General features: G+C 51.1%; 16 protein-coding genes across 16 annotated transcripts; 9 read left to right on the forward strand and 7 right to left on the reverse strand.

The window, feature by feature from the left end:
• Positions 1-632: 632 nt before the first annotated feature.
• Positions 633-2,084, forward strand: CC77DRAFT_1062602 (hypothetical protein; the record flags this gene model as incomplete). Its single annotated transcript, XM_018528544.1, has 2 exons — positions 633-1,337; positions 1,419-2,084. 2 exons carry the CDS (start codon positions 633-635, stop codon positions 2,082-2,084), a joined length of 1,371 nt encoding a protein of 456 aa, XP_018384879.1.
• Positions 2,085-2,791: 707 nt separating this feature from the next.
• Positions 2,792-5,005, reverse strand: CC77DRAFT_166687 (hypothetical protein). The gene is made up of 4 exons (XM_018530398.1): positions 4,852-5,005; positions 3,837-4,741; positions 3,497-3,774; positions 2,792-3,409 (listed from the first exon to the last, which is right to left on the reverse strand). The coding sequence occupies exons 2-4, from the start codon at positions 4,734-4,736 to the stop codon at positions 2,941-2,943; spliced, it is 1,647 nt and encodes a 548-aa protein (XP_018384880.1). The 5' UTR covers positions 4,737-4,741; positions 4,852-5,005; the 3' UTR covers positions 2,792-2,940.
• A 160-nt stretch (positions 5,006-5,165) lies between these two features.
• Positions 5,166-6,665, forward strand: CC77DRAFT_938603 (hypothetical protein; the record flags this gene model as incomplete). The annotated part of the gene is made up of 2 exons (XM_018534624.1): positions 5,166-6,223; positions 6,272-6,665. The coding sequence occupies 2 exons, from the start codon at positions 5,166-5,168 to the stop codon at positions 6,663-6,665; spliced, it is 1,452 nt and encodes a 483-aa protein (XP_018384881.1).
• An 86-nt stretch (positions 6,666-6,751) lies between these two features.
• Positions 6,752-7,393, forward strand: CC77DRAFT_166685 (hypothetical protein). The gene has a single exon (XM_018530397.1). The coding sequence runs from the start codon at positions 6,838-6,840 to the stop codon at positions 7,336-7,338; it is 501 nt and encodes a 166-aa protein (XP_018384882.1). The 5' UTR covers positions 6,752-6,837; the 3' UTR covers positions 7,339-7,393.
• On the forward strand, positions 7,082-7,853 carry CC77DRAFT_166693 (hypothetical protein). Its single transcript, XM_018530399.1, has one exon. It carries the CDS (start codon positions 7,445-7,447, stop codon positions 7,826-7,828), a length of 384 nt encoding a protein of 127 aa, XP_018384883.1. The 5' UTR covers positions 7,082-7,444; the 3' UTR covers positions 7,829-7,853.
• A 482-nt stretch (positions 7,854-8,335) lies between these two features.
• Positions 8,336-9,736, reverse strand: CC77DRAFT_1051184 (Cloroperoxidase; the record flags this gene model as incomplete). The annotated part of the gene is made up of 1 exon (XM_018527653.1): positions 8,336-9,736. One exon carries the CDS (start codon positions 9,734-9,736, stop codon positions 8,372-8,374), a length of 1,365 nt encoding a protein of 454 aa, XP_018384884.1. The 3' UTR covers positions 8,336-8,371.
• A 2,663-nt stretch (positions 9,737-12,399) lies between these two features.
• CC77DRAFT_166713 (S-adenosyl-L-methionine-dependent methyltransferase) lies at positions 12,400-13,491 on the forward strand. Its single transcript, XM_018530401.1, has one exon. The coding sequence runs from the start codon at positions 12,748-12,750 to the stop codon at positions 13,387-13,389; it is 642 nt and encodes a 213-aa protein (XP_018384885.1). The 5' UTR covers positions 12,400-12,747; the 3' UTR covers positions 13,390-13,491.
• Positions 13,492-14,246, reverse strand: CC77DRAFT_166788 (hypothetical protein). The gene is made up of 2 exons (XM_018530402.1): positions 14,125-14,246; positions 13,492-14,071 (listed from the first exon to the last, which is right to left on the reverse strand). Exons 1-2 carry the CDS (start codon positions 14,133-14,135, stop codon positions 13,594-13,596), a joined length of 489 nt encoding a protein of 162 aa, XP_018384886.1. The 5' UTR covers positions 14,136-14,246; the 3' UTR covers positions 13,492-13,593.
• On the reverse strand, positions 14,243-15,359 carry CC77DRAFT_166704 (hypothetical protein). The gene is made up of 3 exons (XM_018530400.1): positions 15,274-15,359; positions 14,986-15,218; positions 14,243-14,934 (listed from the first exon to the last, which is right to left on the reverse strand). Exons 1-3 carry the CDS (start codon positions 15,297-15,299, stop codon positions 14,351-14,353), a joined length of 843 nt encoding a protein of 280 aa, XP_018384887.1. The 5' UTR covers positions 15,300-15,359; the 3' UTR covers positions 14,243-14,350.
• A 425-nt stretch (positions 15,360-15,784) lies between these two features.
• CC77DRAFT_1051186 (hypothetical protein) lies at positions 15,785-16,668 on the forward strand. Its single transcript, XM_018527654.1, has one exon. It carries the CDS (start codon positions 15,923-15,925, stop codon positions 16,580-16,582), a length of 660 nt encoding a protein of 219 aa, XP_018384888.1. The 5' UTR covers positions 15,785-15,922; the 3' UTR covers positions 16,583-16,668.
• A 321-nt stretch (positions 16,669-16,989) lies between these two features.
• CC77DRAFT_1021579 (hypothetical protein) lies at positions 16,990-17,872 on the forward strand. Its single transcript, XM_018525289.1, has one exon. The coding sequence runs from the start codon at positions 17,072-17,074 to the stop codon at positions 17,810-17,812; it is 741 nt and encodes a 246-aa protein (XP_018384889.1). The 5' UTR covers positions 16,990-17,071; the 3' UTR covers positions 17,813-17,872.
• On the reverse strand, positions 17,840-19,337 carry CC77DRAFT_1021580 (3-ketoacyl-CoA thiolase 1). Its single transcript, XM_018525290.1, has 2 exons — positions 19,166-19,337; positions 17,840-19,076 (listed from the first exon to the last, which is right to left on the reverse strand). Exons 1-2 carry the CDS (start codon positions 19,228-19,230, stop codon positions 17,888-17,890), a joined length of 1,254 nt encoding a protein of 417 aa, XP_018384890.1. The 5' UTR covers positions 19,231-19,337; the 3' UTR covers positions 17,840-17,887.
• Positions 19,338-20,333: 996 nt separating this feature from the next.
• CC77DRAFT_166827 (hypothetical protein) lies at positions 20,334-21,657 on the forward strand. The gene is made up of 2 exons (XM_018530403.1): positions 20,334-20,945; positions 20,996-21,657. Exons 1-2 carry the CDS (start codon positions 20,518-20,520, stop codon positions 21,588-21,590), a joined length of 1,023 nt encoding a protein of 340 aa, XP_018384891.1. The 5' UTR covers positions 20,334-20,517; the 3' UTR covers positions 21,591-21,657.
• Positions 21,658-22,155: 498 nt separating this feature from the next.
• On the forward strand, positions 22,156-23,270 carry CC77DRAFT_1062613 (hypothetical protein; the record flags this gene model as incomplete). Its single annotated transcript, XM_018528545.1, has 3 exons — positions 22,156-22,611; positions 22,658-22,744; positions 22,806-23,270. 3 exons carry the CDS (start codon positions 22,156-22,158, stop codon positions 23,268-23,270), a joined length of 1,008 nt encoding a protein of 335 aa, XP_018384892.1.
• Positions 23,271-23,432: 162 nt separating this feature from the next.
• CC77DRAFT_1051191 (hypothetical protein) lies at positions 23,433-25,110 on the reverse strand. Its single transcript, XM_018527655.1, has 4 exons — positions 25,005-25,110; positions 24,178-24,941; positions 24,031-24,120; positions 23,433-23,980 (listed from the first exon to the last, which is right to left on the reverse strand). The coding sequence occupies exons 1-4, from the start codon at positions 25,018-25,020 to the stop codon at positions 23,483-23,485; spliced, it is 1,368 nt and encodes a 455-aa protein (XP_018384893.1). The 5' UTR covers positions 25,021-25,110; the 3' UTR covers positions 23,433-23,482.
• Positions 25,111-25,715: 605 nt separating this feature from the next.
• On the reverse strand, positions 25,716-26,433 carry CC77DRAFT_166843 (hypothetical protein). Its single transcript, XM_018530404.1, has 2 exons — positions 26,166-26,433; positions 25,716-26,118 (listed from the first exon to the last, which is right to left on the reverse strand). Exons 1-2 carry the CDS (start codon positions 26,400-26,402, stop codon positions 25,954-25,956), a joined length of 402 nt encoding a protein of 133 aa, XP_018384894.1. The 5' UTR covers positions 26,403-26,433; the 3' UTR covers positions 25,716-25,953.
• Between the last annotated feature and the right edge of the window lie 323 nt (positions 26,434-26,756).

Below are 26,756 nucleotides of genomic sequence, written 5' to 3' on the forward strand. Positions count from 1 at the left end.
ACCAACACACTTCAGTCATCTCGCAGTTGTCGTGCGTGTAATACAGAGATTCTCTCGACGTCAACGAGCGGCTGTATTGACGATATCGGCTCCTGCTGTCGCCTTTAATCAAATTTTCAGAGGCGTTACGAGCCAGGGGCAGAGCCCTTTTCATCCAGCTGAGTCTTTGAGCCCTTTTTACCGTTCAAGTGGACAACTTCCAAGTGTGGGGTATCAGTTAAGGCCCGAGTTCCTCCAGCTACATTGCCGATTCCGGTTTCTCGAGGGGACCAGCCTTGCTGTTCCGATTGTAAGCGTTAGTAAGGCAGCGATTCAGCGAATGACCACTTCGACGCGCTAGGACAATCTCCGAGCGAGAGTCGGGTCTTGTCTTGGTACAGCTCTAAGCTAAGGTCCCTTCTTATATATTTATCAGATCGGCTTCTACCATAAGCGTGTGTCGGTTGACAACTTCCTCAGATCATCTGTTTGGTTCGTAAGATCTCGCGAACAACTAAACCTAGGTAGCTAGTTTGCTGTTCATAAGTATCAAGTTCCGTCGTCTCGAAAAATTGAAGAAACATCAACGCACTCAATCGACTGATGCTGTTTGCTCTTGATAAGCTGTGCTAACGCCCACATCCCAGATCAACATGGCGAAGCCGCCAGCAACCAAGAAAATCCCTTCGAAGAACAAAGACGGCTCAGACCGCAAGTCTCCTTCCTCTATTTTCGGTCCGCACGCAATCACACGATACCTCTGCATTCCGCAAACCGGCAACATCACCGGCGTGGAGCTTACGGTGTTTCTTCCCGAGCTACTCCGAGCTCCCGGCGTCCTTTCTCGGTTCATTGAGAATGGTGCTGATGCTCAAACTTTGGCCAGGATCTCTGCATGGTTTCGAGCCACAGTGAAAGATCACCACACTCCCGCCACGGCTGCCAATGCCATGCGTCACATAACTCAAGCGACCATGCGCCGTTACCTTCAAGAAGAGAAATGGACCGAGACTCGCCACAAGGCTGGTCGGTACAAGAAACCTGGGCAGGTTTGGGACCACGAGAACTTGACATTCGCCGGCGTCCAGAATTACTGCGAGGACAACACCAAGGAGGGCCGTCACAAGCGACCGCCTACCCCCAATGTCCGTTTTGCATTGCTAGCAGTTGATGTCGTAGTCTTCCCCTCTGGCGACGACGGGCTAGACTTGACCCGATGTGTCAGGGCAGCTGCAGCTAACGAGGACTTACCCTTAATGTTTCCACGCGACTATGGCTTCCTCACGTGGCTCTTAGATGGCCCTCAGCTTGCGCGCCCTGCTAATCAAGATCGCGAACTCTTTAATCGCTGGAGGCAGGTGAGCTGGGCCGAGACGCCTTCTGGGCACCAGGCCAATACTACCCAGTAAATTGCCTAATACAAGTTTACGGCGGCGCAGAAGGCGGCTACCGAACAGTATCTTCAAAAATATGCATCTACAAAGCAGTCTGCTCTTGATGCTGTCTATGACCCTATGGATATGCCAATACAAGATTCTCATGGCTTTGACGTCCCCTCCGCCAGTGGCAATCAGTCACCCAACAACTCTCTTCTCGTCGACCTGCCTATGAAAAACTCCACAGTCGACTTGGGATGCACTCTGTCTGAGATGGATGAGGATGACATGGACATGCTGTATGTCAAGTGGCTCGTCGCTCACGGAACTTCTTATCTTGAAACCAGTAAAGAGATGACAAGTACCTCTGAAGTTGTGCGTCGTTATCTCGAGCATAATCGCAGTATCCATGGCCCATTACCACCCATTTCAAATGAAGCCTCCGCTATGGTGCCTCCTTCTGACGCTCTCAACAATGAGATTCTCGGTGCTAGCTATGGATCATGGCCTTCGTCTCCGATGAATTGGCATGTCACTCACTACGACCACCCAGCTACGCCTTTTGATGTTAACCGGATTGACATCGAGATGATGAGGTCTTCTAGCCATGAGATTACTGGTTATATCGGCCCAGAACACGGTATGAGGTCTCCTCGAGTTGGCTCGGAACACACCGACTTTGATTCATTGGACGACGTCGGTTGCGCTTTCGCACAAGAGACACTTTGAGCTCTAACCGATTCAGATTCACAACCCGTTCGGCAGCCTCGTGAAGAATGCGGCTGATTATACAATCGTTGTTGGAGCATACCGCGTTAAACTGTCGAATGGACACTGATCTCCTGGAAGATTGGAATGTTTGAGAATCTGTTCTGTTGAGCTTGGGTTTCGATGTGACCGGAGCGTTTGGAAGGTCAGCTAGCATGACATGGTGCTTTTGGTAAAACTCCTTGGAGGAGTTGGGCGTCTTGTACAACTTTTGCATTATACCCTTGTCTTTGACTTCAGGTGGCCTGAAGATGTCTCCACTCAGTATTCCAGTATCTCATCCAATACAACGTGGCACAATCAGCAAAATTCTGTCCTGTGTGGTCTATACGTTTCGTTACAATACTGAGAACATTTCGGAGATACTCTTCGTTCCCGCAATCTCTTCGATTTCCGCTCAAGCTGCTGTCTGACTGAGCACCCAATTGGTATGATAGGATGTTTATGCTAAGCCTCGTGCACTATCGTATGTGCTTACAGATACAAGATGTGCAATTTTCTTAAGGTTTCGCTGCTGCTTGCAACTCGAAAACGTGGTCATACAATGCGTAGTGCAACTCGGATGATGGAGAGGGTGCAGCATTACATCACACGTTGGTCCTCGACGAAGCGCACTAGTGAAGTGACACTGGCATTCTCGGTAAAGGTATGCTGCAAGAAGATATTGTTCTCACTTTTACGTTTTCAATTATGTGCCTAGATGTAGATCCATTGGCATGAATACGACGATACACGGGCTATAAAGCGAGATCTAGCTCGGAGAAAACCGGAGCACGAGGCGCAGACTTTTGCTCAGTATTGCCGGTCACCAACCAAATCACATGCCGTCTCTGATAACCTCCTCACTAACCCATCCAATCTCGTGCCTATGCGCTGTGATGCACTCAAGGGAATAGTCATACTCCGTCCAGATGCTACCAAACATAGCGAACTGCTGCTTAGCCCAACGAATGTTCTCGGCCCAGTCACTTGTATCGTTCGGGTAAGGCTGGCTCAGCAGGTGAAGCTCGCGGAATGGGGCGTGGCGGCGAGGGCCGTTGAAGCGGGCGTGGTCATACGCAGACGCGTACATGGCTTCCATAGAGGTGTGGGGGGGAGAGGAATAAAGGTAAATACTGTAATCGTCGATCCTAAGGCGGCCTTCAGAGAGGACAGGAGGTGTGAGATAGATCGGTTCGCGGTTGAGATACTCGCGCGCAGCATCCATTACTTCTGGGGCGTAATGGCTGGTCATGAATGACGGCACCCCCCGCTGTCGCTGGGCTTTCTGAGGTGACGGGCCAATACTAATTCAACATTAGCGCGATGTCTTGTGACTGACTACTATAGAACATGTAATCGAGTTAACAGAAACGGTCTGAGTGGGGACTTACCCAGGAACTTTGAGCTTCAATGGTCGGCGCTCAGGTACGAAAGCAGCTTTGATGTTGGATCTGGCCTTACGCGCAGCAAGGCGACCGCGAGATGTACGGACCGGCGAAGCAGCCTCTTCAACATCACTCACGTTGTCTTCGGGAATGTCTTCGTCAGGCTCTGACTCGCCTTGCACAAACTCATCATCATCGGTGGATGAATTGGGAGTGAGCGGCAGACGGGACGGCTTCCGTTTCTTTGGGGGAGTGTTGTAGGGCGAGTCGGAGTAGTCCTTGTCCTGGAACCAATGTCAGCAACGTCTTCAGACACCATCATTGCTGAAGTGAGGTTCAAGCATACCGCGACATCTATTTCAGGCTCTTGAGTGAAGTTGATCTGCCTACCGACGAGCCTACTGCTCCTCCTCTTGTTGCCATCCAGCACCTTTCCCAGACCATCTACAGCACGCTTATTGGGTGTTGCCGACATCGAGATAGCAACCGAGTCGATATCGCGAATAAACATTCTGTTGATGCTGCGCGGGGTTCTGATCTTGCTGTTTGGTGTCTGACCTTTACTGGGTGTAGACTTGACAGGTGAAAAGACGTAGTTGTCGTGACGAGCAAATACTTGCCTATCATGGTGAGCGAGAGTGACAGTCACCGGTCCACCGAGGTGAGCAATGAGACGCTGAAAGTCGGTGGGAAAAAGCCACTTTTCCTCTGCGTGCTCGATAGCGTATTTCACACAGCGGGTAAGGTCGAGTGCGTCGTCGCCAGATGGGTGTTCCTTCACATGTAGCGCGAGGACCTTGAAGTCCAGCGGCTCACAGTCCTCGTTGACTTTGACCTTTTTAGGTGTAGCAGTAGTGACAATCTTAGGGTGGGTACGGTTGGGTGTACGGAAGTTCGTTACGCTGAGGTCGTCTTCAAGTCTCGGGATCTCGCGCTCATACTCCAAATGCGACCCAAAAGTCCAGTCCAAGTAGCCTGCGCGTCGCATAGCGTACTTGATCATGACCATAGCAGAGTTCGGCTTGAACTCTTGGCCTAATGGCTGGACCCTAAACTCGTTGATCATAGCGGCGAGGTGGCCAGCTTTCGCGCCGTGTACAACAAAACGGTCGACGACATCTATGGACTTCAGCCAATGCGGGAGGTACGCTAGGATCTCGGCAGCGGTCAGGTTGCCATCTGGGAAAGGGAGGTTCCAGCTTGGGCAGTTCATGCCAAAGGCATTGTTCTTAGCAATGGAGGCCATGTCGACTGATTTGATAGTCAGTATAGGATTCGCTGAGCACGCGGAAGAGCCAAATGAATGGATTGTGTGTAGGAAGAAGCTGTATGGGTACTAAGAATCGTGGAGGCTGCCTTACTCAAAGTGGATGTGTGCAAGTGTTGGCAAAAGTCGACAAGCAGACTGATCGCTGCTGTTTACTGACTACCAATCCGGAGGTGTTCTCAATAGCTAGGGACTTCAAGTTTCCAAGAAATGTTGCAGGACACCTGAAAATTGGTAATTCGGCGAAGCGGGGTGCAGCGAACTCAAGCGAAAGTTGCTCCAAATGACGCTCGGACCGGGTAGAGTGGCTGTTTTGTTGATGTTACGATGGCCATAACAGAAATGCAAGGCACGCTCTAGTTACCACGTGCACATTCCCACAACCAGCACGGGGACTAACCCTTACGAATGCGCAGTGCATGTGTTCATGAAGATGAATCCTCCGCCGTTGTCGAGAACGTCGTCCAAACATCTTACGGTTGCACCGCCGTCTTTTGGACATCTTCCTTTCCTACAGTAACAACTCTCCACGTTGGTAGCGCAGTGGCATCAGCAGCCGGGCCACCTATATTCAAGCCACAACCGAAAGCAAAACCACGCAACGAGCATTATGGATACGGTCTTGGTCCAAGAGCGCCTCCAAGGTACCTCCTCTTTCCAGCGCGCGCGAACATTACAGCCGTTGAGCTCCTAGCATATCTCCCGAACAGCGTGCACTGCGGCGATGTCGTATACCGCCTGATTACGAACGGCGCATCTCCACATCTGCTGTGCTCAATAGTAAACACACACCGAGATCTGTTGGTGGAGTGGAATCAGAATACCTGTCGTCAAGCCATCTATGAAGCCATGCACAGAGCAGGATATAAGAACTGGCGGTTCAAGGCACACGAGACTTTCCATGAAGGGAGAAAGTCGACCTGGGACGAGAGCAATCTGGATGTCACAGGGGATCTAGCATCCGGACCAGGCAGTGCGAAGAAGACACCTGCGAGTGACATACCATTCAAGAACCTAGCCATGGACGTGCGACGTGAACCTCAAGGTTATGACGCGCTGGATTTGACACGAATGGTCGAATATTGCGTGAAAAATCCACACGAACCATGGTTTTACCCTCGCGACTACGATGCGGTGTTGCGGCTTGTGGGCGGCGCAGCTCCCATTCGACACGAACATAGCGATCGCCAGGCCTTCAGGCGATGGACCGAGGTGAGCCCTCCACCACCACTGAGCGCGTCGACAAATTCCCTGCTTGTAATAGACGGAAGAAACAAAAAAGGCAGAAGTGGGAACTCGGGTAGCATCGTAGGAGATATATTAGCATTGAATAAACGGAAGGGAACAGACACGCTGTTAACAGCAACTCCATCAATGTGCGAGACAGTAGCACCAAAGACACAGCAAGAGAGCAAGAAAACTAAAGGCAGGCTAAAGAGAACAGTAAGGATTGAAGAAGAGCAAGAGTTTGCGAGAATTGCTAGAGAGGACGAAAATGTGATGATCCAGGCTAGTCAATACCTTCTGGCGACAGCATATGTCGCACCTCCAGGAAACGCGATCATGCTCTGGGAAGTAGCAACTGAATCAGGCGACGAAGCAGTTGACTTAGCGTTCGCACGCGGAGGTCAAGTGGGTGAGAGTGGTCCGCATAGCGCTTATGCTTTTGGTGGCCCTCGTCGTTCCCCACCATATCAACAGCTCTATCGCATCGATCTTCCAGATCCAGCAGACGTAAGCTCATGGGCAGAGAATCTGCGGTGGGCGTTTGCGCAAAACACGCTCTTCCGCTACCCATGCCGCCCTGATGCCTGGAACGAAAGTCCGGAACACATGGAGTGCATCGTGCAGATTCGGGGAGATCGGGGCTGGAAGTCGGATGAGTTCCTCGCTAAGGAAGAGAAGTAGCGGGTGAAGAATGCGACGATATTGAAGTCGAGAGTGACTTTAGCCTGGCTGTTTGACGTGGTCAGGTTGATGACAATAGTGTTGTGTCATGTTGACCGCACGTCATGCACGTTCATAGCAGCGGATGCGCGCCAGGAAATAGTGCCGTCAGCTCCTAGCGAAGCAGATATCAATGAGATTATACGACCAGATGCGTGGTACTGAGGACGGTCGTCTGATGGTTTCGCTATCAGTGTCGCTGGGAGTGATGATAGAAGGAAGAGGTGAGGTGCCACGGCCCCGCAAACCTCAGGCTGGGCGTTTCGGGCAGGCACGGACTAGCGTCGATCATTGTTCCGACCGAAACGAACATCGAACACCTTCCAAACTTCCTCACCCCATCGTGACAACCATCGCCCTTGCATTCGCTTGTTTCACGAGAATATGGCTTGTATACGGTGTTGCACGGCGCCACAGTGGATCGGAGGCTGAAGTTCCCGACGCGTACACCGTCGCAGAAGATGAAGTAGACACAATGACAGGTAGTAGATTGCGAAACAGCGGAAGCTTTTCGAACGAATACGTGAGATGTGGAAAGGTATTTAGATGCGAAAGGTTCTCTCGCGGTTCGCCTTTCAAAGCTCTTGCTCTATACAAACCATCAGAAAACACTATACGAGCCGGTCTCACCTAATACACTCTTTACGAACCGACACGAACGCATCCGACGACCTCGCACCAGCAACGCTCTTGTACACCTTAAATCTAAGGCACTTTTGCGAATCCCAAATACTCCCACCATGCGTTACTCTACCATCATCAGCGTCGCGGTCGCTTTCGCCCCGGCGGCACTCGCACAAAGCTCGTCGGCCACCATCACATCAATGGTCCCGATGATGTCTCCCTCGGCGCCTCCCGTCACAATGGCTTGGAACAACGAGCCGAGCGCAACGGATAAATCGGCTCTTGCATCAAAAGCTTCGTCCATGAACTCTGCCATGGAGTCGGCAATGTCTTCCATGTCAATGAGTATGCAGATGGAGAGCGGCATGACTATGTCTAACGGTATGGTCATGGCCACAGGCAGTGCTCAGGCTGCTATGGGCAACTTCACCGGTAGCGCCGGTAAGATGGAGGTTGGCGGTGGTGTGGCGATGATGGCAGCCATCTTGGCTATGCTTTAAACAGATTGCATACCCTTTAAAGGCTTGCTGAAGCGTGCAACAAAGGCTTGATCAGCTAACCATCGCCATTTCGGCCTTCTGCTTACCTGACATTCGTCTTTGAGAACCCAGTCTCCATGTCGGATCTTTTCCTCTTTTCACAAATACCATTTGTACAATAAGACCTAATGTCATTTCTTCCGTGTACCACACAGTCTTCGTCGACATATCACGTTCTATGCAGAGTGTAAGCTCTTTCAAACTCGCAAGCCAACTGTTCTGATAGCGATAGCGGGTTGGCGGATTTACACCACAATCTGGTCATACCTCACCCGTCCTGGTCGTGTTGGTGGTCGCAGCAGTTCAGATTGTTCAAATAGCCTAGTACTTTCAGTACACTTCCGATATGTTCAAAGAGATTTATTAGAAGTCTGATGGGATCGAACAGTGCTCGATGTATGAACAGGAACGAATGAAGAGGTGGTCTGAAGCTAAAGAATTTTCATTATCATCAAATGATACCCTCATCTATCAACTACGGATACCAAACACTAAAGACTGATCTTACAGTCCAGACCTCGGGCCTTCAGTTTCAAGAGTAGCACCAGGAAAGTTGATTCCATAGTCAAACATACTCCTGCCTGCCGGCACGCCCTGACAGCCACCGCCCAGATCCTTAAGCGGCTGCAACGCCGGTACAAGACGAGTGTTGACCGCATCTAAAGCAGCATTCAGGACAGCTCCTCCAAGAAGCTTGCTCAAGAAAGAAGGGGTATCCGCTTGCACAGCCTGCGCAATAAAGCAACCCATTTTCTTCGGGTCATTAAGATCCTCTGCGAAGTTGATGAACCCGCCGGTAATATCACCCAAGTTAACGCCCGAGAAACTGTTCGCCGTGCCTGTGTTACCGCCAACCTGACAGTTCAATGGGTACGCCGCGCACTGTTGTGCGGTCGAGATGCCAATGTCTGCGAGCGTCCATGGGTCGAGCGGGTGGCGCTTGTACCAGTTGTCTGGGATGCGCTCGTAGCCGTACTTGTACGTCAGTGTACCGCTGGCATCGCGCTTGTAACTGAAGAAATCCATGAATACGTCCTGCGTCAAGAAACCGCGCGGTGCTTCGGCGCTGTGGTTTGCAAGCAAGGCGTACGCGAACATGTGCGCGCCAAAAGTAAACGCAACACCAGCGTACGCCGGACTGAAGTAGAAAGGATTCGTAGCGATGCTGTGTTTCTTGCGGTTGTTGGAGTGCTCGGCGAGGACGCGGGGTGTAATGTTACCCCCCGTACGTGCGTTCGCGAGGTCGAAAAGCTCCTGCATGTATTGCGGGTAGGAGCGACAGTTGGAGTTCATTTCAGGTGCCAACCAGTCACCGCGAGTTATGCTGGCATCGCCCTCACTTCTGAGATGGCCGTATGCGCAGATTCCCGTTTCATTGCCGAGTGCGTCGCCAATGAGTGGGGGAAGGGAGCTGGTCTTGTCGGAATGGGGACCGATGCTCCAGCGGCCGGAGATGGGGTCGCCATTGAAGAAAGCAGTCGCAGTCTCAAGGAAAATAGTGGCTGTCTTGTCGAGGCCGAAGGCTTGCCATAGACCGGTGTTGATGCTCTGTGCGTCGACGACACCATCGCGCTGAATGTAGCCGTGATTTGCGGCGGCGTTGAGACCGGCACAGGGACCGCGGATGTCTCCTGGGCCTGGGGCGCGCCATTCGTGCTCGCCCGATGTGTTGACGAGTTGTAGGGCGGGGTCGAATTGGTTGAAGAGGGCGTGGTTGGGAGTGCCTGGGTATTCTGGGAATTCGATAATTTGGGGCGTCGTTTGACGCTCTTGGATACGCTTCTCAGCGACCATGCGAGCTATCTCAGGGAAAGCTGAGACCAGCAGAGCTGGCCCGCCGAGGAGCACGAGAGATGTCTTTGCAAGCATTGTGTATCGCAAGAGTGAAGGGCGAGGAGATGCTGAGAAGGATGTCTTGGAGCAGGCCTCGTGTATCTTATATGTCTTCGCAACCACCGCTGCAGATTAGTGTAAGCTTCCCAGTGCGGAGATAAGGATCACCCATAAAGCTGCTCATAGCCGATCTGTTCGGCCCTGAACAAGTTCCTGTGTCTTCTCGTGGTTGCTCCACTAGTACATGGGCTACTTTGTCAGGGTGTAGCTAACCGTCTCGGTGACACCATAGTGCGTTGTCTTGGGCAGTTGTAGGATCGTCCCGAAGCAGTAATCGCCTGCGTCGATCTGCAAGGCTCACATGGCTAGGCAGTATAGCTGCCAAGACTGGGGCTATGAGCGACAGTGCGCTATTGAAGGACAACGGATGCCATTCCGCGATCTGCAGTATAGTCAGACCCTGAGTTGGCTACGAAAGAAGTCCAGGAATGATAGAGTGCTCTCTAAGCCCCCTTATATGCCTAGTTACCCCGATGTAGTAGACGTGAGGTCTTAGGCAAGATGTTGTTGTGCATCTGCGTTGTTCTTTTGGGAAATGATTGGGGATAAACACCAGTTACAACAGCACCATCACTAAACGTGTATATGCGGAAAGTGTACAGAAAAGTTGCGAAGGCGTCCGACAGTCTCCTATAGCTGGGTACTCCTAACAGAGATCGCAGAAGTCGTCCTCCCATGATTTGAACCTGGAGGGAGCATCGCCCGGTGAAAATCGATTCAGTTTGTTGCATCTGTTATCACACAATACAACTGAGCGGTGATAGATGCCGTTTGCAAAACGCCCCCAGTCCAACCCTTGTCTTTTCTTACCGCCCGCTCGTCCGGAGCCTGCAAACTTCCTCAACTCTTGTCTGATAACAATAGCGCTCATCATTGGTACACCCGAAGTAGCACCTGACAGGCAGCCTCGTTGGAGCCCCACGAACTGTCTGCCAAGGTGTGGATAGACTCTTATGCGACAATCTGTCCGAACTGCTGACAAACCTCGCTATAGACGGTAGGTACAGTGTAAATCAGATCAGGATGAGGAAGTGAGGTGACGTCCAGCGCAAATGTCGATTTAAGCTCGACAAAAATATAGGCTTAGCGTGACGCTAGCGGACACTACCCCGGATATCTTACACTCCGATGGTCTAGATCGTCCGTTAGTTGCCCAGATAGTGTTTGCGATGATCGGCGACTGACACGCCTTACATACGTAAATCGTGCTATTGGCTGGTAGTCGCAGCAATAGTTGTCCGCCAAGTGGTTCGACCTGAAGTTTGCGTTAGCATCACAAACCCCTGCGTCCGCAACCCTTACTTGTAGATCTCCTGCTGTATATGCCTCGGCTCCTTCCCCAGATAACCAGTGAACACCGATCCTAGTCTCTAGGGGCAGGTGTGCTCCTCGATAGCCGAACAACTGCCGAAGAAGATCTCACCAATCAGTGCTCTCGCTCAGATACCGTCCACCAATAGCCATAAGTTCATCAGTGAGCTGTTTCCCATCGATCATCCAACATCTAGTCCATATGGGGAAATCTGTCCCCTCCTAGTACAGTTGTCACTGTAGTGTCTTCATACGGCTGAGTACTACAGAAAGAGAAGCACGTTGTCCAGCCTTTCATCCCCACAGAACAACAGATGTGACAAGATCACTCAAAACACGAGATTCAGATTATGCGATGAGAAGATTCATTCACACCCATCTACATAGTTTAAACAATGTCATACTCATAAAATCTACAAGTGCCTTCAACCTCGCCACCATATAGACTTTGCTGGGAAGATTCACACTTCACTAGCCACATGTCCTACATCAATTTCAAATACTACAAATAACAAACACCACCAACGCTTAGCATACTGTTCGCCCCCTTCTAATATCCCCTCGAGGAGGCATTAGCACGAAGCGTTCGGTAGTGTATGCAGTACGCCGCCATTGTTCAATGTCCATAAAAACTCCAAGATCTTGAGACCAGCCCAGCTCATCTGATCAATACTAGCCTCAGAACCTCAGTAACTCTGCCGACTTCTCGCCTATGCCCGTAGGACATGATTAAACTTTTTATGATGCGTGCTTTCAGGAGAGACGACTTTGAGCCGTACTCGGTGAACCGGATGGCAATTTTGTGGTCTTGGTGTAGTCTACTGTTGATATACAATTGAAGAGTCGGCCGACTGGCCAAGTGTTCGTGTTGACTGTGCTGACTTGTGTGATGAAGTGTGATGCTGCTCGTTTGTTAGTAACCTTGAAGGCCAAGAGAAAGCGGAGATAAAGAGTGCGACATACTTCCTGCAGATTCTCATCCTTCAACCAATTTGGGGGAATCGCTATCCGCTTTACTTCTTCGTCAAGAGCATATATCTGCCTATCAGTCAGTCGATGTCAAATACGCATGCGATGATCACCTATAGGTATTAGTTTCGATTCCGGATCACAAGCATCCCATGATCTCCGTTTTATCCAGTTGGATTCTCGCCGCAACCATGACTTGCCGACCGATACACGCTGAGACTACCCTCCTGATTTTCCTTGTCAAATCCGCTGTCTATCGACGTCGAGGATGTCACAACTGCCGCATGAGTTGTATCTGATGCGATGACTCCAATGAGCTCTGTCGGCCGAGACTGCGCTAGCGACTTGAACGTGACAGTCACGCCCATGGAATCGGGGTCCGATGTCATCGTGTTAATCATCTAGCACAAGTCATGATAAGTGACACTTGCAGATGCAGCTCCATTGCTGTGGGAACAATGACATTATGTGGACATGGCAGTGTTCCGTGGGGCCAATTATTGCCAGGTATGACGTCATGTCAGTACCTACGTCTGGACTGCTTACAGAAGCCTGGAGCTTTCTCATCCCTTCGACGCGACCGAAGCACCAAAGCCTCTACACTAGTTGAACCGCCTCTAATAATCCCATAAGGATTATATGAAAATTCGTCACCGCACCAGTATTCGCCTCCACGGGAACATTCCGAGCCAGCTCGTACCTGCAACATGACAGCAGCAGATCGAAAGTCACTCTTAGATCGCGTATTCGCCGCGAAAACAACGGAAGAATCACGAGGACTATACGATGAATGGGCAAAGACTTACGACTCAGACATGACCCTCCACGACTTCACCGCCCCACGCCTAGTCGCTCAAGCCGTAGCCCGAGGCCTGAAGCTGAACCACATCTCACCAGACAAGCCTCTGAACGGGCTAAAGATTGCGGATGCAGGATGTGGTACCGGCCTTGTTGGTATCGAGCTCTCTAAACTTGGCGCTACAGATATCCTGGGTCTCGACATCAGCGAAGGGATGCTAGCGGTCGCTAAGAACACCGCTGTGTACGATGACCTGAAAACTACGGACTTGACGAAGCGATTGGAGTTTGAAGATGGGAAATTCGATGCACTGACATGCTGTGGCACATTCACGCATGGCCATTTGGGGCCGGGGCCGTTGGAAGAGTTTGTGAGAGTCGTTAAGGACGGCGGGGTTGTTGTTGCGACTGTTCTGGACAGCTTCTGGGTTGAGAAGGGCTTTGAGAGGGAGGTCCAGAGGCTGGAGAAGGTCGAAGTTGTAGAGCAAGATCTACACCAATATCGGAAGGATGCTGGAGGCGGACGTGTATTAATTCTACGGAAACTCTGATTGTGAGCAATCACACAATGGTAAATGTCATGTTAAGGGAGGCGCTTTCAAGCTACAGAAGTGAGTTTCAAAACAAAGTATAAGCAAACTGTGAGAAGACAAGTTCATATGTTTCGATTTGTATTCTTCTTAGCATCGATGAAGCTACAGCAGCCGCTTGTTAGCCAAGACGCTTTCAAAGTTCCTCTCAATATGCTCTTCTATCTATCTTGTGATCCGTCGAAAGAACTCATGACAGTTATTGTACGGCGAAGATACCCAAGGAGAGGGCTCAACCTTCCGGAAGTTCACTAGGAAACCGGGAAGAAAGAGAGACTCATCGAGGTCGCAATAGGAACACCCATATATGCAAAGAGTAGAAATGGCGTTTTGCACATCTTTGGGTATCATCTCGAGCAGACCTCTTAAGTTCCAGATGTCCACGCATAGTCTGTTATTTTGGAAAACCAGCAGCCTTGTCTCTGCATAGTATTGCCGACACACCAATCGAGACTGGAGAAGCGTACAGAGAGGTTGGTAAGAACGAGCCGCGCCTCTGTTGTAGAGCCGACAGATGTACTTTGTGTGTGTACCAGGCTCCAGGACCACGATACATTCCGCGCGGAAGACGTAGTCGTATATCCTGTTGCGAATTTCTCCAGGCAGGCGCAAGAGTGGTGATTCAGCCTGGTTGCGTAGTGCACTACAACACGGTTAGTTCCATTCAATGCAGCCTCAAAGATGGATTGAGCTTACATCGTTTCCATGATATCGGTGAATGATTCTGAAGACGGCGTTGTTCAGCGAAAAAAGTGTTCTTTGAAGATCCTGCAGACGTGCACCATGTAGTTGTTGTCAGTTGGTGAGTGTGATTCAGGTAAGTGCTCCATGAACCGCTTGCCCTGTCCGGGCTTAGTGCCCCTACGGTCTCTCTCACTTCAAAGCGTCTATCGTACAATACTATTACAAGTTGAAGGATACATCAGTCCATCACAACCATCCCGCGAAGATAGCCAGCGTACCCAAATGGCGTCGGCCGCGCAAACTGCGATACGGCAAGCCCAAGCCCCAGCCCTGCGCCTGCCACACCCGTCTCTTGGATTGACGCACTCGACATACGCCAACTCTCAGTTCCAACGAAGCATTCCTCGTCCCAGTCATATTCATATCGTTGAAAATCGTTATGTTCGCGGAAACGGTCGGGCGCGTATCCACATACGTCCATGAAGAGATCAACCAGATCCTTGTCGCTGCCTTCGTCGAAGTAAATGCGTCCGCCAATAATCGGCCACGCAGCCGAGTATCGAGACCTGGGTATTGAGCCACAAGCCAGCCATTCTGACGGGCGTATGCATCTTGGATCGATATCAAGGAGAGGTCCAATGTCAGCCATGCAGAGCCACTGGTCTTCGCCACCCCTTCTACCGTGCCAGAGCGGGACCAGAGCACAGTGAATTCCCGACGCGCCTACAAGTGTGGTGACAAGGTCTGAGGCTTGAATCTGGACCACCTGGATAGCCTCATGGCCTCGAACATGGAGGTCGTATGCCTCTTGCAGAGCCTCCGCTGATGCTAGTTAGCGCAACCGCATATTATGCTATGAGATGGAGCGGCTACCGAAGTCACTGAACACCGAGATGAAGGGGCTGGGCTGTGTGTCACGAAGCCAAAGGTGTTGCTCTATGCATTCCGGGCTCAAGTGAGAGAAAGTGAATTCACAGTCTGCCTGGAGTAGACGAGAGCCGGTGGTTGATCTCGAATGGTAGGTTGTTGCACTGATTTCACTGAAGACGTGATAGAAACATGGTCCCCCAAAGTCGTTGATCGGGTCGTTTTGAGCGAAGTCGCTGCTGATTGGTCGGTCAAAATCTAGCCGCATCATCGATCGCCGCACAGTGGACGTACCTCAACATTGTTTCATCGCAAGCCATCTCATAACACTGCAGCGGCTTTCATCATCTCCTTGCTTTCGCAGCATGCAGTCATCGCATGTACTAGAGACATTGCACAGTCTGCCGTCTCGCATGGAAGCCATCGGGTCGACTGGTCCGTGATGGCGCAAAGCTCGCACCACCACGATGCAGCATTTTCCCTCCGCATCGAGCGACTCGTCCAGAACATAGGCCCAGCATGCATCAACATCGTCCTCGAACGATTGCTTTCACTCATGGATCCGGTACTAACGAAGTTGCTTTGGCCAGCTACTCTTCTAAAGGAGAAAAAACTCTGACAATGCGCGCATCTCCCAGGTCCAGCAGCCGTGCATGAGACATCTCTTGGGCTACGCAACAAGCTTGGACATGCACCAAATGTTCAAGCAGTTCCTTGTGTTTTCGAAATGCTCCCACTCTGTTCGTGTGTGAATTTTGACGATCTAGAACCGTGCTCGAAACATCCAACGACTAATCATAGTGAAGGCGCAAACCCAAATCGTCCACAACGTGATTGGCAATGAAGTGAAAGTGTCCAGCTCGTCATCTTATACGCGGCTCGATTTACTTGCTGAAAAGTTTTGGTTGCGTTACACCAAATCTCAACCAGAGTCTATCTAGATATGAGCAAAGACCAATCACACTTGACGGATAATACGCAGAACCTTGCGATGCAAGAAACGGAAGAAGCAGCCATGCTGCATATGTGGAGAACGATGGGATATGGAGAAACACCTGGTCTTCCGAACTACAAACGTCACCCTATCCCCGCTGTCGCGGAACACATTGAACCCATCGCCCCTGCTATCACTCTCACAACGCCTACTCCGCCATCTTCACATGAAGTATTGGATACATCGCAGAAGACCAGGTCACTCAATATTGCCAGTGCGGCCTTTGAAGAGGATGCATGCCCACCTGCAGCGCTCGATCAGTCTTCCCAGGAGGTGTATCGATCTTCTCCTCCGCCTACCAATCCTCTTCAGCATTCGGGATCACCTCCTACAAAATCCTCCGGTTCGTCACTTCGTTTTGTTCCGCGGCAAACTCAAGACTACGAGGCTATCCTGCAAGCCATGGCGACTGGTAAGTTTGACATCCCTATCTTCGGAGCAGCAGGTGCAGCCTTCATGAATCGCCCGCTTCCAGGGACGCCCATAGCGAAGAACAGGAAGCGAAAGTGTGCTGAGACACCGCATGACACAGACGGTCACGAAGTTGAGAGCGCGTCAAAGGAACCAGCGAGAAAGAAGAAGACTGTCAAGCTTAAGAGTTCCACTTAGATGTCAGTCTGTCATTAGTCTCACCTAGACAGCGAGAACACAGTACACGATCCTCATATGGGAGTTTAACGACTATTCTTTCATGCATATGAGATATTGACACTATCTAGTTCTTTCGTTTAGCCCTCTTTTTCTCTCACTAGACTGCCATCTGCGTCGCAAGTCATTCTCCCAAAACCATGCATCGCTCAATATTACAACTTCACTTGGCTTATGTGTCATAGTTCAATTGCAGACCTGCCATTCACAGCATTTGAATACATGATGATATCTCCACCCGACCCATCTTGAATGCATTTGTCTGGATTTACTGATGATCGTTACGATACTGATGTTCGGCAGTCGGGCAATGACGTAACGGTTACCACTGCATCCATCGTATCATACCTAGGTATTCTCACTAGGTATGCAGATAGAAAGTCCACTGAGTACTTTAATTCACCCCTAAGGTTCTTGGAGCATATCTTGACATTCCAATTCGCCGCCAAGATGCCACATCCAAGCCTCGAATACACCACCGTGCAACCTGCACTAGACACCTACCCCAAAAACGCAACGCGCAACAACGCCAACGGCACAGACACGGACGTGCTCGAAAGACTAAAGATCCGTGAGATCTGCGAAGGATGGGGCATGTACCGCGACGCAGCCGAATGGCAGAACTACTCCTCCATGTTTCACCCTGGCGCGTACATTACAACATCATGGACCCAAGGCCGTCTTGACGACTTTATCGCTTCTTCAAAAGAGGGATTCGAGAAACAGACACCCCATGGTCCTTTCCCTTATATCCTGCATAGGATCTGTGGGCAGACGGTCGATATCCAGGGTGATCGCGCGATTAGCAAGATGAAGGTTACAATTACGTGTCGTATCATGCTGGATGACGTTGAGATGGACAATGAAGCTGACACCCGCTTCTTTTTCTTCTTGTCTAAGCATGGGCAGGGGAGATGGGGGGTGAACTTCATGACTCTGCTCTTTGACAAGGACAAGATGGTACCTGTTGTTCCTGGCAAGGCGTTTGACATACCGGAGAACGAAGCCAAGCAGTATCCGAGTGGATACCGGTATCTGGCGTGGGCGGAGAGTAAGGCGGGAAGGCCACCGAAGATGGACTTGAATGCGCATGGACCAGAAAGAGATATCCTGTATGCCAAGTGTAAGACGTGGTTGGAGGGAGGGGAGGTAAAACCTAACCTTACGGGACATGATGTTGTGCAGTACTAGGCTTTGATCGGAAGATGGCGAAGAATATTGAAGAGAATAAAATGATTTCATGTAAAACGCTATATACAATACATTTTAAACGTTCTGCTCGTTGATGAAAAGACCGGCCATGCCCATACCAGTACCAATGCACATACTGGTGAGCAGCACCTTCTTCTTTTGCCTCCTGCACTCGCTCAAACCAGTAACGATTTGTCGGGCGCCAGTGCATCCAAGCGGGTGACCCAGCGCAATAGCACCTCCCCTTACGTTGAGCTTGTTGTGGTCGATCTTGAGTGTCTCGAGACAGTACACGGCCATTGACGCGAAAGCCTCGTTGATCTCGATGAGGTCGATGTCGTCGAGGGTGATGTTGAACTTGGAGAGAAGCTTGGGGATGGCGATGGATGGGCCGATACCCATGATCCTTGGTGGGAGACCGGCGACGGTGGCACCGACGTACTTTGCGAGGATGGGTTGGCCGAGCTTCTCGGCGGTGGAGCGCTTCATCATGAGGATGGCAGCGGCACCATCTGTGAGTTGCGACGAGTTTCCAGCGTGTGACTTGTCGCCGTGGGGAAGGAAGGCAGGCTTGACCTTCTGGAGGCTCTCGAATGTGGTGCCGTATCGGATGCCCTCGTCCTTGGTCAAGGTGACGGTCTTGATCTCGCCAGTCTTGGGGTCCTTGAGCTGGGTTGTGATGGGCGCAATCTCATCGTCGAACCAGCCAGCCTTCTGCGCAACCTCGGCTCTCCGGTATGACTCGGCAGCGAACTTGTCCTGGCGCTCGCGCGAGATGTTGAAGTCGTTGCCGACGTTCTCTGAAGTCTGACCCATGGGCTGCATGCAGTCACATGCCTCCTGGTTCTCGAGCACCTCGTCCACGAAGGGCCTCTCGAGCCTGTCGCCACCTGCTGTCATACTCTCGGCGCCCATGGCCAGACCAACCTCGATGCTGCCGACGGCGATCTGGTTGGCAATGTCTTGTACTGCCTTGAGTCCCGAAGAGCAGAAGCGGTTCAGGGACGATCCGGCTGTGGTGTTGGGGAAGCCAGCGGCGAGCATGGCGGCGCGGATGTAGTAGGCGGCTTTTGCGTCAGAGACGTTGCCGACGCAGATGTCCTCTACAATGGCGGGATCGAGGTTCGACTTTGCGACGACCTGCTTGAGTGTCTTGACCATTATGCCATCGAGCGTCGTGTCTTTCAGTCCGCCCTTGTGCGCCTTGGTGAGGGGGGTTCGGAGGGCGAGGGTGATGACAACATCATCGGGGTTCTTGGTGGTGCTGTTGTTTACTGTCAGCGACTGAGTCCTCCATTGACTATCTATCGCGCCTTCTCCTTCACGTGTCGTCTTTGTCAAGGAAGAGCTTACAGGGCCGAGATGCCGCTCGCCGAGGGCGTCATGTGGGAGACGATGGACTTGAGGCGGTCTGTCATTGTGAATAGGTAAAGATGGATGAGATTGAAGTTTGTGAGAGGCAAGGATGAAGTTCAAAGAGATAGGGACAGAATGCGGAGGCGGAGCTCTTAACATAAGTTGTGGGGCACATAACCGCAGCTTCTGGGCCGAGGATCTCGGAGCCACAAATCACGCGTTCTTCGGCAACTGCCCGGGAGAATCGTCGGACCTTATCGTGCTATCAACACAGGAAGAAGGAGCATACTAATCAACATATGCTTTCGTAACATGTGCGACTACAATCAGATCCAGGTAGCTGCTGTTTACTTATCCACAAAATTGATGCATCGCCAATTCCGCCTTCCCCGCAATTCGCCGCCACGCGACTGAGCCTCTTAGCCTTGCGCTATACCTCCGACCTCGTCCATCTCATCTCGACTTGGCGGCTGCGAAACATCGCTCCTCACGCCTTCATCCAATGCCCTTCACCTTTGATCCACAGTCTCACCGGCAAATGCGAGGGGTTAGGCCCTCCTCTTTCTCGTCGACGCCACCAATCTCTGCGACGCGATTCGGCCCCATCGTCCTGTCGCGTCACGTCTTCTTGGCGACAGTATGAGGCGCAAGAATTCCCCATCCCCCTACATTGCATTGCCTATAACACACCGATGTTTCCATCTCTGCTTATCAAAGACGGCATTGTAGTCTGCGTGTGGAGAAGAGCTAGTGCATGGTTGACACAGCCTCATGGCCGACAACACGACCCAATATTGGCGAGCTGTGCCGCCAGTTTGTTATGCCAGCAAGGGAAATTTGGCCCCCAAACACCATCACACCCACACCGTACTCCACGCAGCATGTCTGCACGAATGCCACAATGTCATAAGGCAGAGGTGCGAGAGAAGGCAGACCTAGCATTTGTGGCGCCTGAAGTTTCTCAGCAGTGTTTCCTTTGACCCATGATATCGCGAAGGTCAACCACCATGCCGTCAGAGGTTTTCGAATTTTCTTTTGTACGAAACGGGAAGCGAGCGGGATCTAGGCTAATAGACTTACGCCCTGCTCTTATCGACATCTCAATCAGGTCCCTATAAAGGCCAATGAAGTAAGAGGTGGCTTAAGGCATACCGCGAAATGCATGCTGCCTGCAAGCACCCACGAATAGCTTCAACTTCTGATTGGAGAGAAAGTGCCACTGGCGAGACTTGCATGGTTCCACGTACCGGGAGCATGGGGGCGGCGGAGCAAGGCTGCGCTTTGACCTCATCCTCCCTCCCTATCCTTCCCAATACTACAAATGCTCGTCCTGGGCCTCGTCGTGATTGATGTGGCACGCGTTCTTCCCATTTCTCCCATTTTCAACCATGGCCGCAGCTTTTACAACTTCCTACACGTCCTCCGCATCGACAACGTCGATCGCAGGACCGTTGATGACTGCTTTCACTCCGCCAGACCATTGTAACAACGTTGTCAAGTCGTCATGTGTCCTTTCCACGCCTTACAGTTACACCAGTATTGGAACTTCCTTGTCATACTCTTATGGCGATCCAGTCACGTCCTGTGCCTATGTGGAGCGCGACCTGTCATGCGGTTCCGATGGACAGGCCACTCGTGACAGTGCATGTTTCCCAGACAATAACGGTGGTGGTAGTGGCACGTTGCTATTCTCTCCTGGGACAGGCTGTCCTGGTCAGTGGGAGATGAAGAGTGAGGTTATATTATCCAGCAAAACCACTGCAGTGTGCTGCCCGTCGTAAGTACGCCCGGACAAGTTCCTCGGCGAATACTAACAACATCTGTCAGTGGCTATGAAGAGCATACCGACTATGCGAGTTGTACTAGTGTTATCTCCTACACTGATGGTACCGCTCCTGCCGTATCTTGCTCTAGCGGCGGAAACACGGTATTCGACCTTCTTACTTATAGTACCTATACCTCAGCCTATGATGCCAGTTCCACATCGATCTACACCAGTATTTATTCGACATATCGTATCGTCTGGGCGCAAAGAATCCTCGTTGCTTATCCCACTACCTCTGCAAGCGACGGACGGGTCACCCCGCTCGGGGAGCCAACTTCTACCAACAACCCCGAGGGAGGTTCCGCAGTACCAACACCTAAACCGGATGATAAATCTGGTCTCGGGGCAGGCGCTATCGCGGGCATCGTCGTGGGAGTGGTCGGCGCGCTGCTTCTGGTCGGCGCATTTTTCTTCTGGCGTCGCCGCCAACAAAAGCATCACCATGCACCAATCCCAAAGTCTAGTCCGACAGGAGAGCATGATGCGTTACCGGAGTTTGTTGCAACGAGTGGTACGAGTACCGGCCCTGCACAGATGACCGCGGCCAATTCCAATGGGTTGTTCCAACCACAGCCGGAGTTGAGGTCTCCACGATGAGACCGCGATGGTCGGTCGGTAGTTTTGCATATTGAGGACGCTTAAGTTCAAGCGCGCCTGTTTCGAGATCATGCGAAAGCAATCGCTTCCGCTACGATAATGATACCCTTTTGCCTTTTATTATTCTATATATTCAAATAGCGTCGCGTCGTGTAGACCAGTTTATGAACGCGCAACATGGCTCCGTACCACGATCTCGACTACCAACTTCTTTGGACCATGCGGTCACGGCAACCGACACCACTATCACATGACGTTGATACAAATTTCGTCGCAAGCTGATGGAGTTAGGCATTTGTCGGTGTTCAGTCCGAGAAAGACAGGGCCTGGCCTAGTTGTTTATCAACTCGGATGTGCGGAGTATGAGATCACTGACTTGAGAATCTTCGACTTCACTATTAGGCAGCAAATACATTAGCTTGCACAACAGTCCCTTGACCCACAGTACTAGTGTTGCTCACTCGAGTCTCTTGTTCTTTCGTCAAACCAACCCAACTCTCTGCATGGGAGCAACTCAATCTTGCGAAGAACACCCAGCTTGGCCAACATCTTTGCGATTGCAACAATGAATGCTTCTACCACGGGTTCCCAACGCGGCCCTCCATCCAGAGCCCCCAGACAAGCAGCTCGAAAAGGCGCTGACAGTACTCCTGGTAGAGAACATCTGCCATCCGCTAGCGGCGCTACTTCTTTGTTAAAGTCTCGCAGGCGCTCGCGTACTACAGCAAAACTTCCTACCAATGAAAAGGACGTCAGAGGTTCTGGTTCAGATATCGAGGGCGAAGTCGAGGAACAGTTCAACAACTCGACTGCGAACACTCTGGTCGAAGTACACCAAGCGAGGCCTAGAGGGCCTTTCTGGCCGTCAACGGCGCATCAACTATTCTATATAGCGAAATTTGGGCAGCTACCACCAGACATGTCGTATAGGCCCATCCATCCACTAAAGAGCTATGCGACGCCCTCGCAGTTCGATCTTTCCAGCCTCACTATCCCGTTGACCGCGAAGGAAATCTTGACGGTAAAGCTTCTTCTCCTGGTATATTATACTTGTCTAATGGGTCCAGTTCTTCCCCAACCACGTTAACATACCTGAAATACAACACAGGCTCTATCACAGTGACATCAAAGGCTCTTTCCAAGCTAACTTCATTGTAAGTGGTCTCGAGGACTGTTTGAGTGTTCGTAGTCGAAAGAGCTGACATGATCATGAAGAATCATCAGTACCGTCTCCAAGGCCTAGATATCGTCATACCCATGGATTGTCGCGCGTATCTCGAGAAAGCGAGAGCAAAGTTAGGAAAAGAGTTCACAACCAAACCTACTACCTTTACCACCAGTCATTACACTTTCTTACCTGGTGACGCGAACGGATTCGACAACGTCAGGATATTTTACCCAATCATCGATTGTGGCTTTCATGTTCATCCGAGCAACTTTCCCATGGGCCCTGACAGCGGTCCCTTCACGAAAGCCCTCATCGAAATCCAGCTTATTGGCAACACGACACTGATGTTGTCTCAGCTTGATTTTGTCATTGCGAGGATGGGCATCAGTCGGAAGCTAGTGGACGGATATACTGATGCAGATTTTCAGAGAAGACACAGGGTGATGGTGAAAGAGTATCAGGACTTTTTGGAAGCGAGCGCGAGGGAGAACAATATTCAATTTGATCACTGAGATATAGGGCAACACCGCTAGCAAGGCCTTGAACATAGTCAGTGGATAGTCGGAGTTCTCTTACAGCACTATGTCTACACCTAGGATGGTTTCTGCAGAGATGAATCTTCCTACATCTGTATGGGGAAACAAATGTAGAAAGTACCATTTGCTTCTTAAAGTCGTGTTCATGGACTATCTACGTCCCTTCAGGTGCCTCTGACTTGTCATTACTAGACATCATGGGAATATCCTCCTGTTCTCCACCACATCCTGATCAGATCGTAGTTTGGATCATGTCTGCGAGCCGGATCAGAGTTATGATCTGGGAAGAGACGATCGCGAGCCGCTTGATCAGCCTGGATGATGGAAACAAGACTTGGACCTGGAAGATTATACTGCGTGTCCAAGCCCACTTGGGTAATGTACTGCTCAACTTGAGATAGTCGTACATTATTATGATTGTGGCGGCGAGCATGAAGCACGGCGATGGTCAACCTCCCTTGATCCGCACCTTGAGGGAAGTGTGCTAGACCATCACCCAAGCTGACGAGAAAACAGTCGCGAAGATCGTTGAAGTCGACATTTGAACTGACACGGTCAGTGCTAATGCTGTCGAGTGTGAAGCCAGCAGCACTGCAATGGTGGTTCTGAGCGTCTCTTCGGTGCTTCTTCATACTGCCAAAGCTGTGAGCCCGTAGGTCTACCGTACCGAGCGATCGCTGCCAGTACTTTGTATAGATGAGCAAGGAACTTTTACATGTATTTCATGAACACTTACAATGAGCATGCGCAGCATGGAGAGAGTCCAGCCTGCTGCGTCGAAGCGCTTCCACAGAGCTCTCCAGGATGAGGCTGCTCGAGGAAAGAACTGCTCTTTTGTCAGTTCATCTTGACTATGTTACGGATTGGTTGATCAACAACTGACTGCGACAATTTCCACCAGGTTCACCTGAATGTTCGGCCCAAGACGACGGATATCGACATGATCCCACAGTGCAACACTGTTGAAGCGGCAATACGAGTCAGACAGAGCGCGAGAAGGTAAGGCCGCAGATCGAGGAGCGATGAAAATCCAAGCCAGCTTACGAGACTCGGGCCATTCGTATTGATAGGTGCCGCTTACGCCTCCGGGACGGATGCCAGATGTACGGGGACCTCGAGGGATAAAGACATGACCTACTCGGGTGAGTACAATGGTCCGTATGGGCTGAGCCGCTGGTTGGTGTACTATCGTTGGCGCCCTGAAAGAGGGTTGGAGACTACTTCCTTGTATCTGCAGTGCTTGGCCTTGCGCCTGGAGGGTCTGAATCAGTCGCCAGTTGATGTATTGCAGGTAGTGTGAGAGACTGTGGAGTAGAGCTCGGCTCCTGAGCTCAGGCGTAGTGAGAGCCTCGAAGGCCACTCGCACTTCTGTAGGAACGCGCGACCTATAACCAGGCACTAATTGTAGGAGCCAGTAACACTCAGCGACAAGGATAGACTCCATCGTCACCGAGTCCTTGACCCAATACTGCAGACCGCTCGGTGTAGGTATCATTGTACCGATCTGTTCTAGGCGCTCACTCGAGTTGCAAAAGTCCTCGATGACCTTCCGTACAATTGGTGTGCGGGTGGTTGCTGTAGCGCGGAGCTCATCGCGAGTTATTTCACTGGGCGCTGACTGGTAGTAGAAACCTTGGGTGGTTGGAACTTTTGTAGTCAGTACTGTCGGACCCAAAGATGCCAGAGAGAGAACATTGCGATATAACATACCAAGATACGGGTCCATGATGCTTTGTGCGCAGTCAGCGAAGTCGATTGATTGGTCTTGATATCAGAGCTCTGGTGGTTGAATCGAAATTGATTCGTTATGTAGATGAAACCCGCAAGAAAGCGCGACTCACAGACCATACAGTCGCTTATCATTGAGGACATAGGCACGTGAGTACGCGTTCTGGCTTAGACCGCGTGTACCACGGAGCTGTCGTGAGAATCATCGGTCCACCGTACTCACGTGCTTCGGAAGGTGATCGGCAGTGCGTTTGACCTATAATTTGCGGTTCGTCAATTTATGCATAGTCACCAGGACGCTAAAGACAGCTTATTGAGGTGCTGTTACTTGCACTGGTCACTGTCTGAACGAAAACCTGCAGGTCATGAGCGTGTTCTTGGCCTGTGATACTAAGAGACGTAGCAATTAGCTGCGACTTCCGTCTGCCTGCTTTTGCCACTGAGGTTCACACAGCGACAATTTCCAATCAAGAATCATAGTACGATTGACGTTTGTAGATCTACACTGTACCCGATCTCATTCCGTGTCGATTTACGAAATCCCTATCTATCATGTCAAGGAAGGCCTGCGAAGGGTGTATCCTCAACGACAACATTCGTATCAGGTTGGATCAGATCGGCAGCAGGAACGGTGATTCCGTGCCTTGTCGCATACTGAACGATCTCTGACATCCTGACGTTCATGTCATGAGACACGTTTCGGGCATGCTGAACGCAACGCGTGAGGAGCTGGGCGTCGCGACCAGTGGGATAATGGACTACTCCATCACCTAGATGATAAAGAAAGTAGTCGTGTAGAGGTCGATCGGCTGCCTTCTTGTCCGTTTTCCCTCTCGTTGACATGTTCGAAGGAACATTCGTTGTGAAAGTGTGTGTCGGCACATCGGCCGGCCGGCCGTCATGATTGTGGTGAAATGCGGTACGGTGGTAGCTACGAGGACTTTGCAGTTGTCGAACGTAAGACTGCTAAGATGAGCCAAGCGGGCTTGTAGAGAGATTTCAAGACACTTACCATGAAGTCAGCGACTTCTTTCGGTGACCATGACTTTCTTATACGATCCCACAGCTCGTAATTTACGGTCTGGTAAGGAAGGAACTGCTTCAAAGTCAGCAAATACCTCAAACTAAGAGTGATGTGCGTACAGTCAACATCTCCTGTGCAGTAGTAACACAGTTGATCAGAGTAGGACCAACCGTTCTTGGTGGTGCTACCCCTCTCATCTCGTGGCGATCATCGGAATTAGCTGAAGATGGAAGTGTTGCTAATGTCCTTCCTTCGATCTCAAGATGAGCACGAATTTGACCACGCGACATCGCAACACCCTTACATCCCCTACCAGAAACATTCACTGTATTTCTAGTTGAAAAGCGGGCCATCATTGCAGCGATGGGATCCGCCAAGGGAGCCTGGACAGCTACCGTTGCTGGAGTGACAGTTACGGGTACCGTTGGCTGAACTTGAGATGCTGCCGCCACTGCAGGTGCCGCTACCACTGTCGTTGTCGATGCCACAGGTGTATGGGGTGTGGCGGCCTGGGAGGCAGTGGGGTGCTGCGTAGTTGTATCTGATACAACTGTCTCAAGAACACGTCCCAGGTCTGACGATGAGCGGGATGAGAGAAATTGCTCAATCCTTGGTGCTGTATCATCGTTGCGGAACCGTTTGCGGGATTCAGTTGGGCGCTCCTCCACGTTGTTGTCTACTCCATATTTCCACTCTATCTGGAGGCCGTC

The sequence above is a fragment of the Alternaria alternata genome (assembly GCF_001642055.1).
Source record: "Alternaria alternata strain SRC1lrK2f unplaced genomic scaffold CC77scaffold_13, whole genome shotgun sequence".
NCBI lineage: Eukaryota > Fungi > Ascomycota > Dothideomycetes > Pleosporales > Pleosporaceae > Alternaria > Alternaria alternata.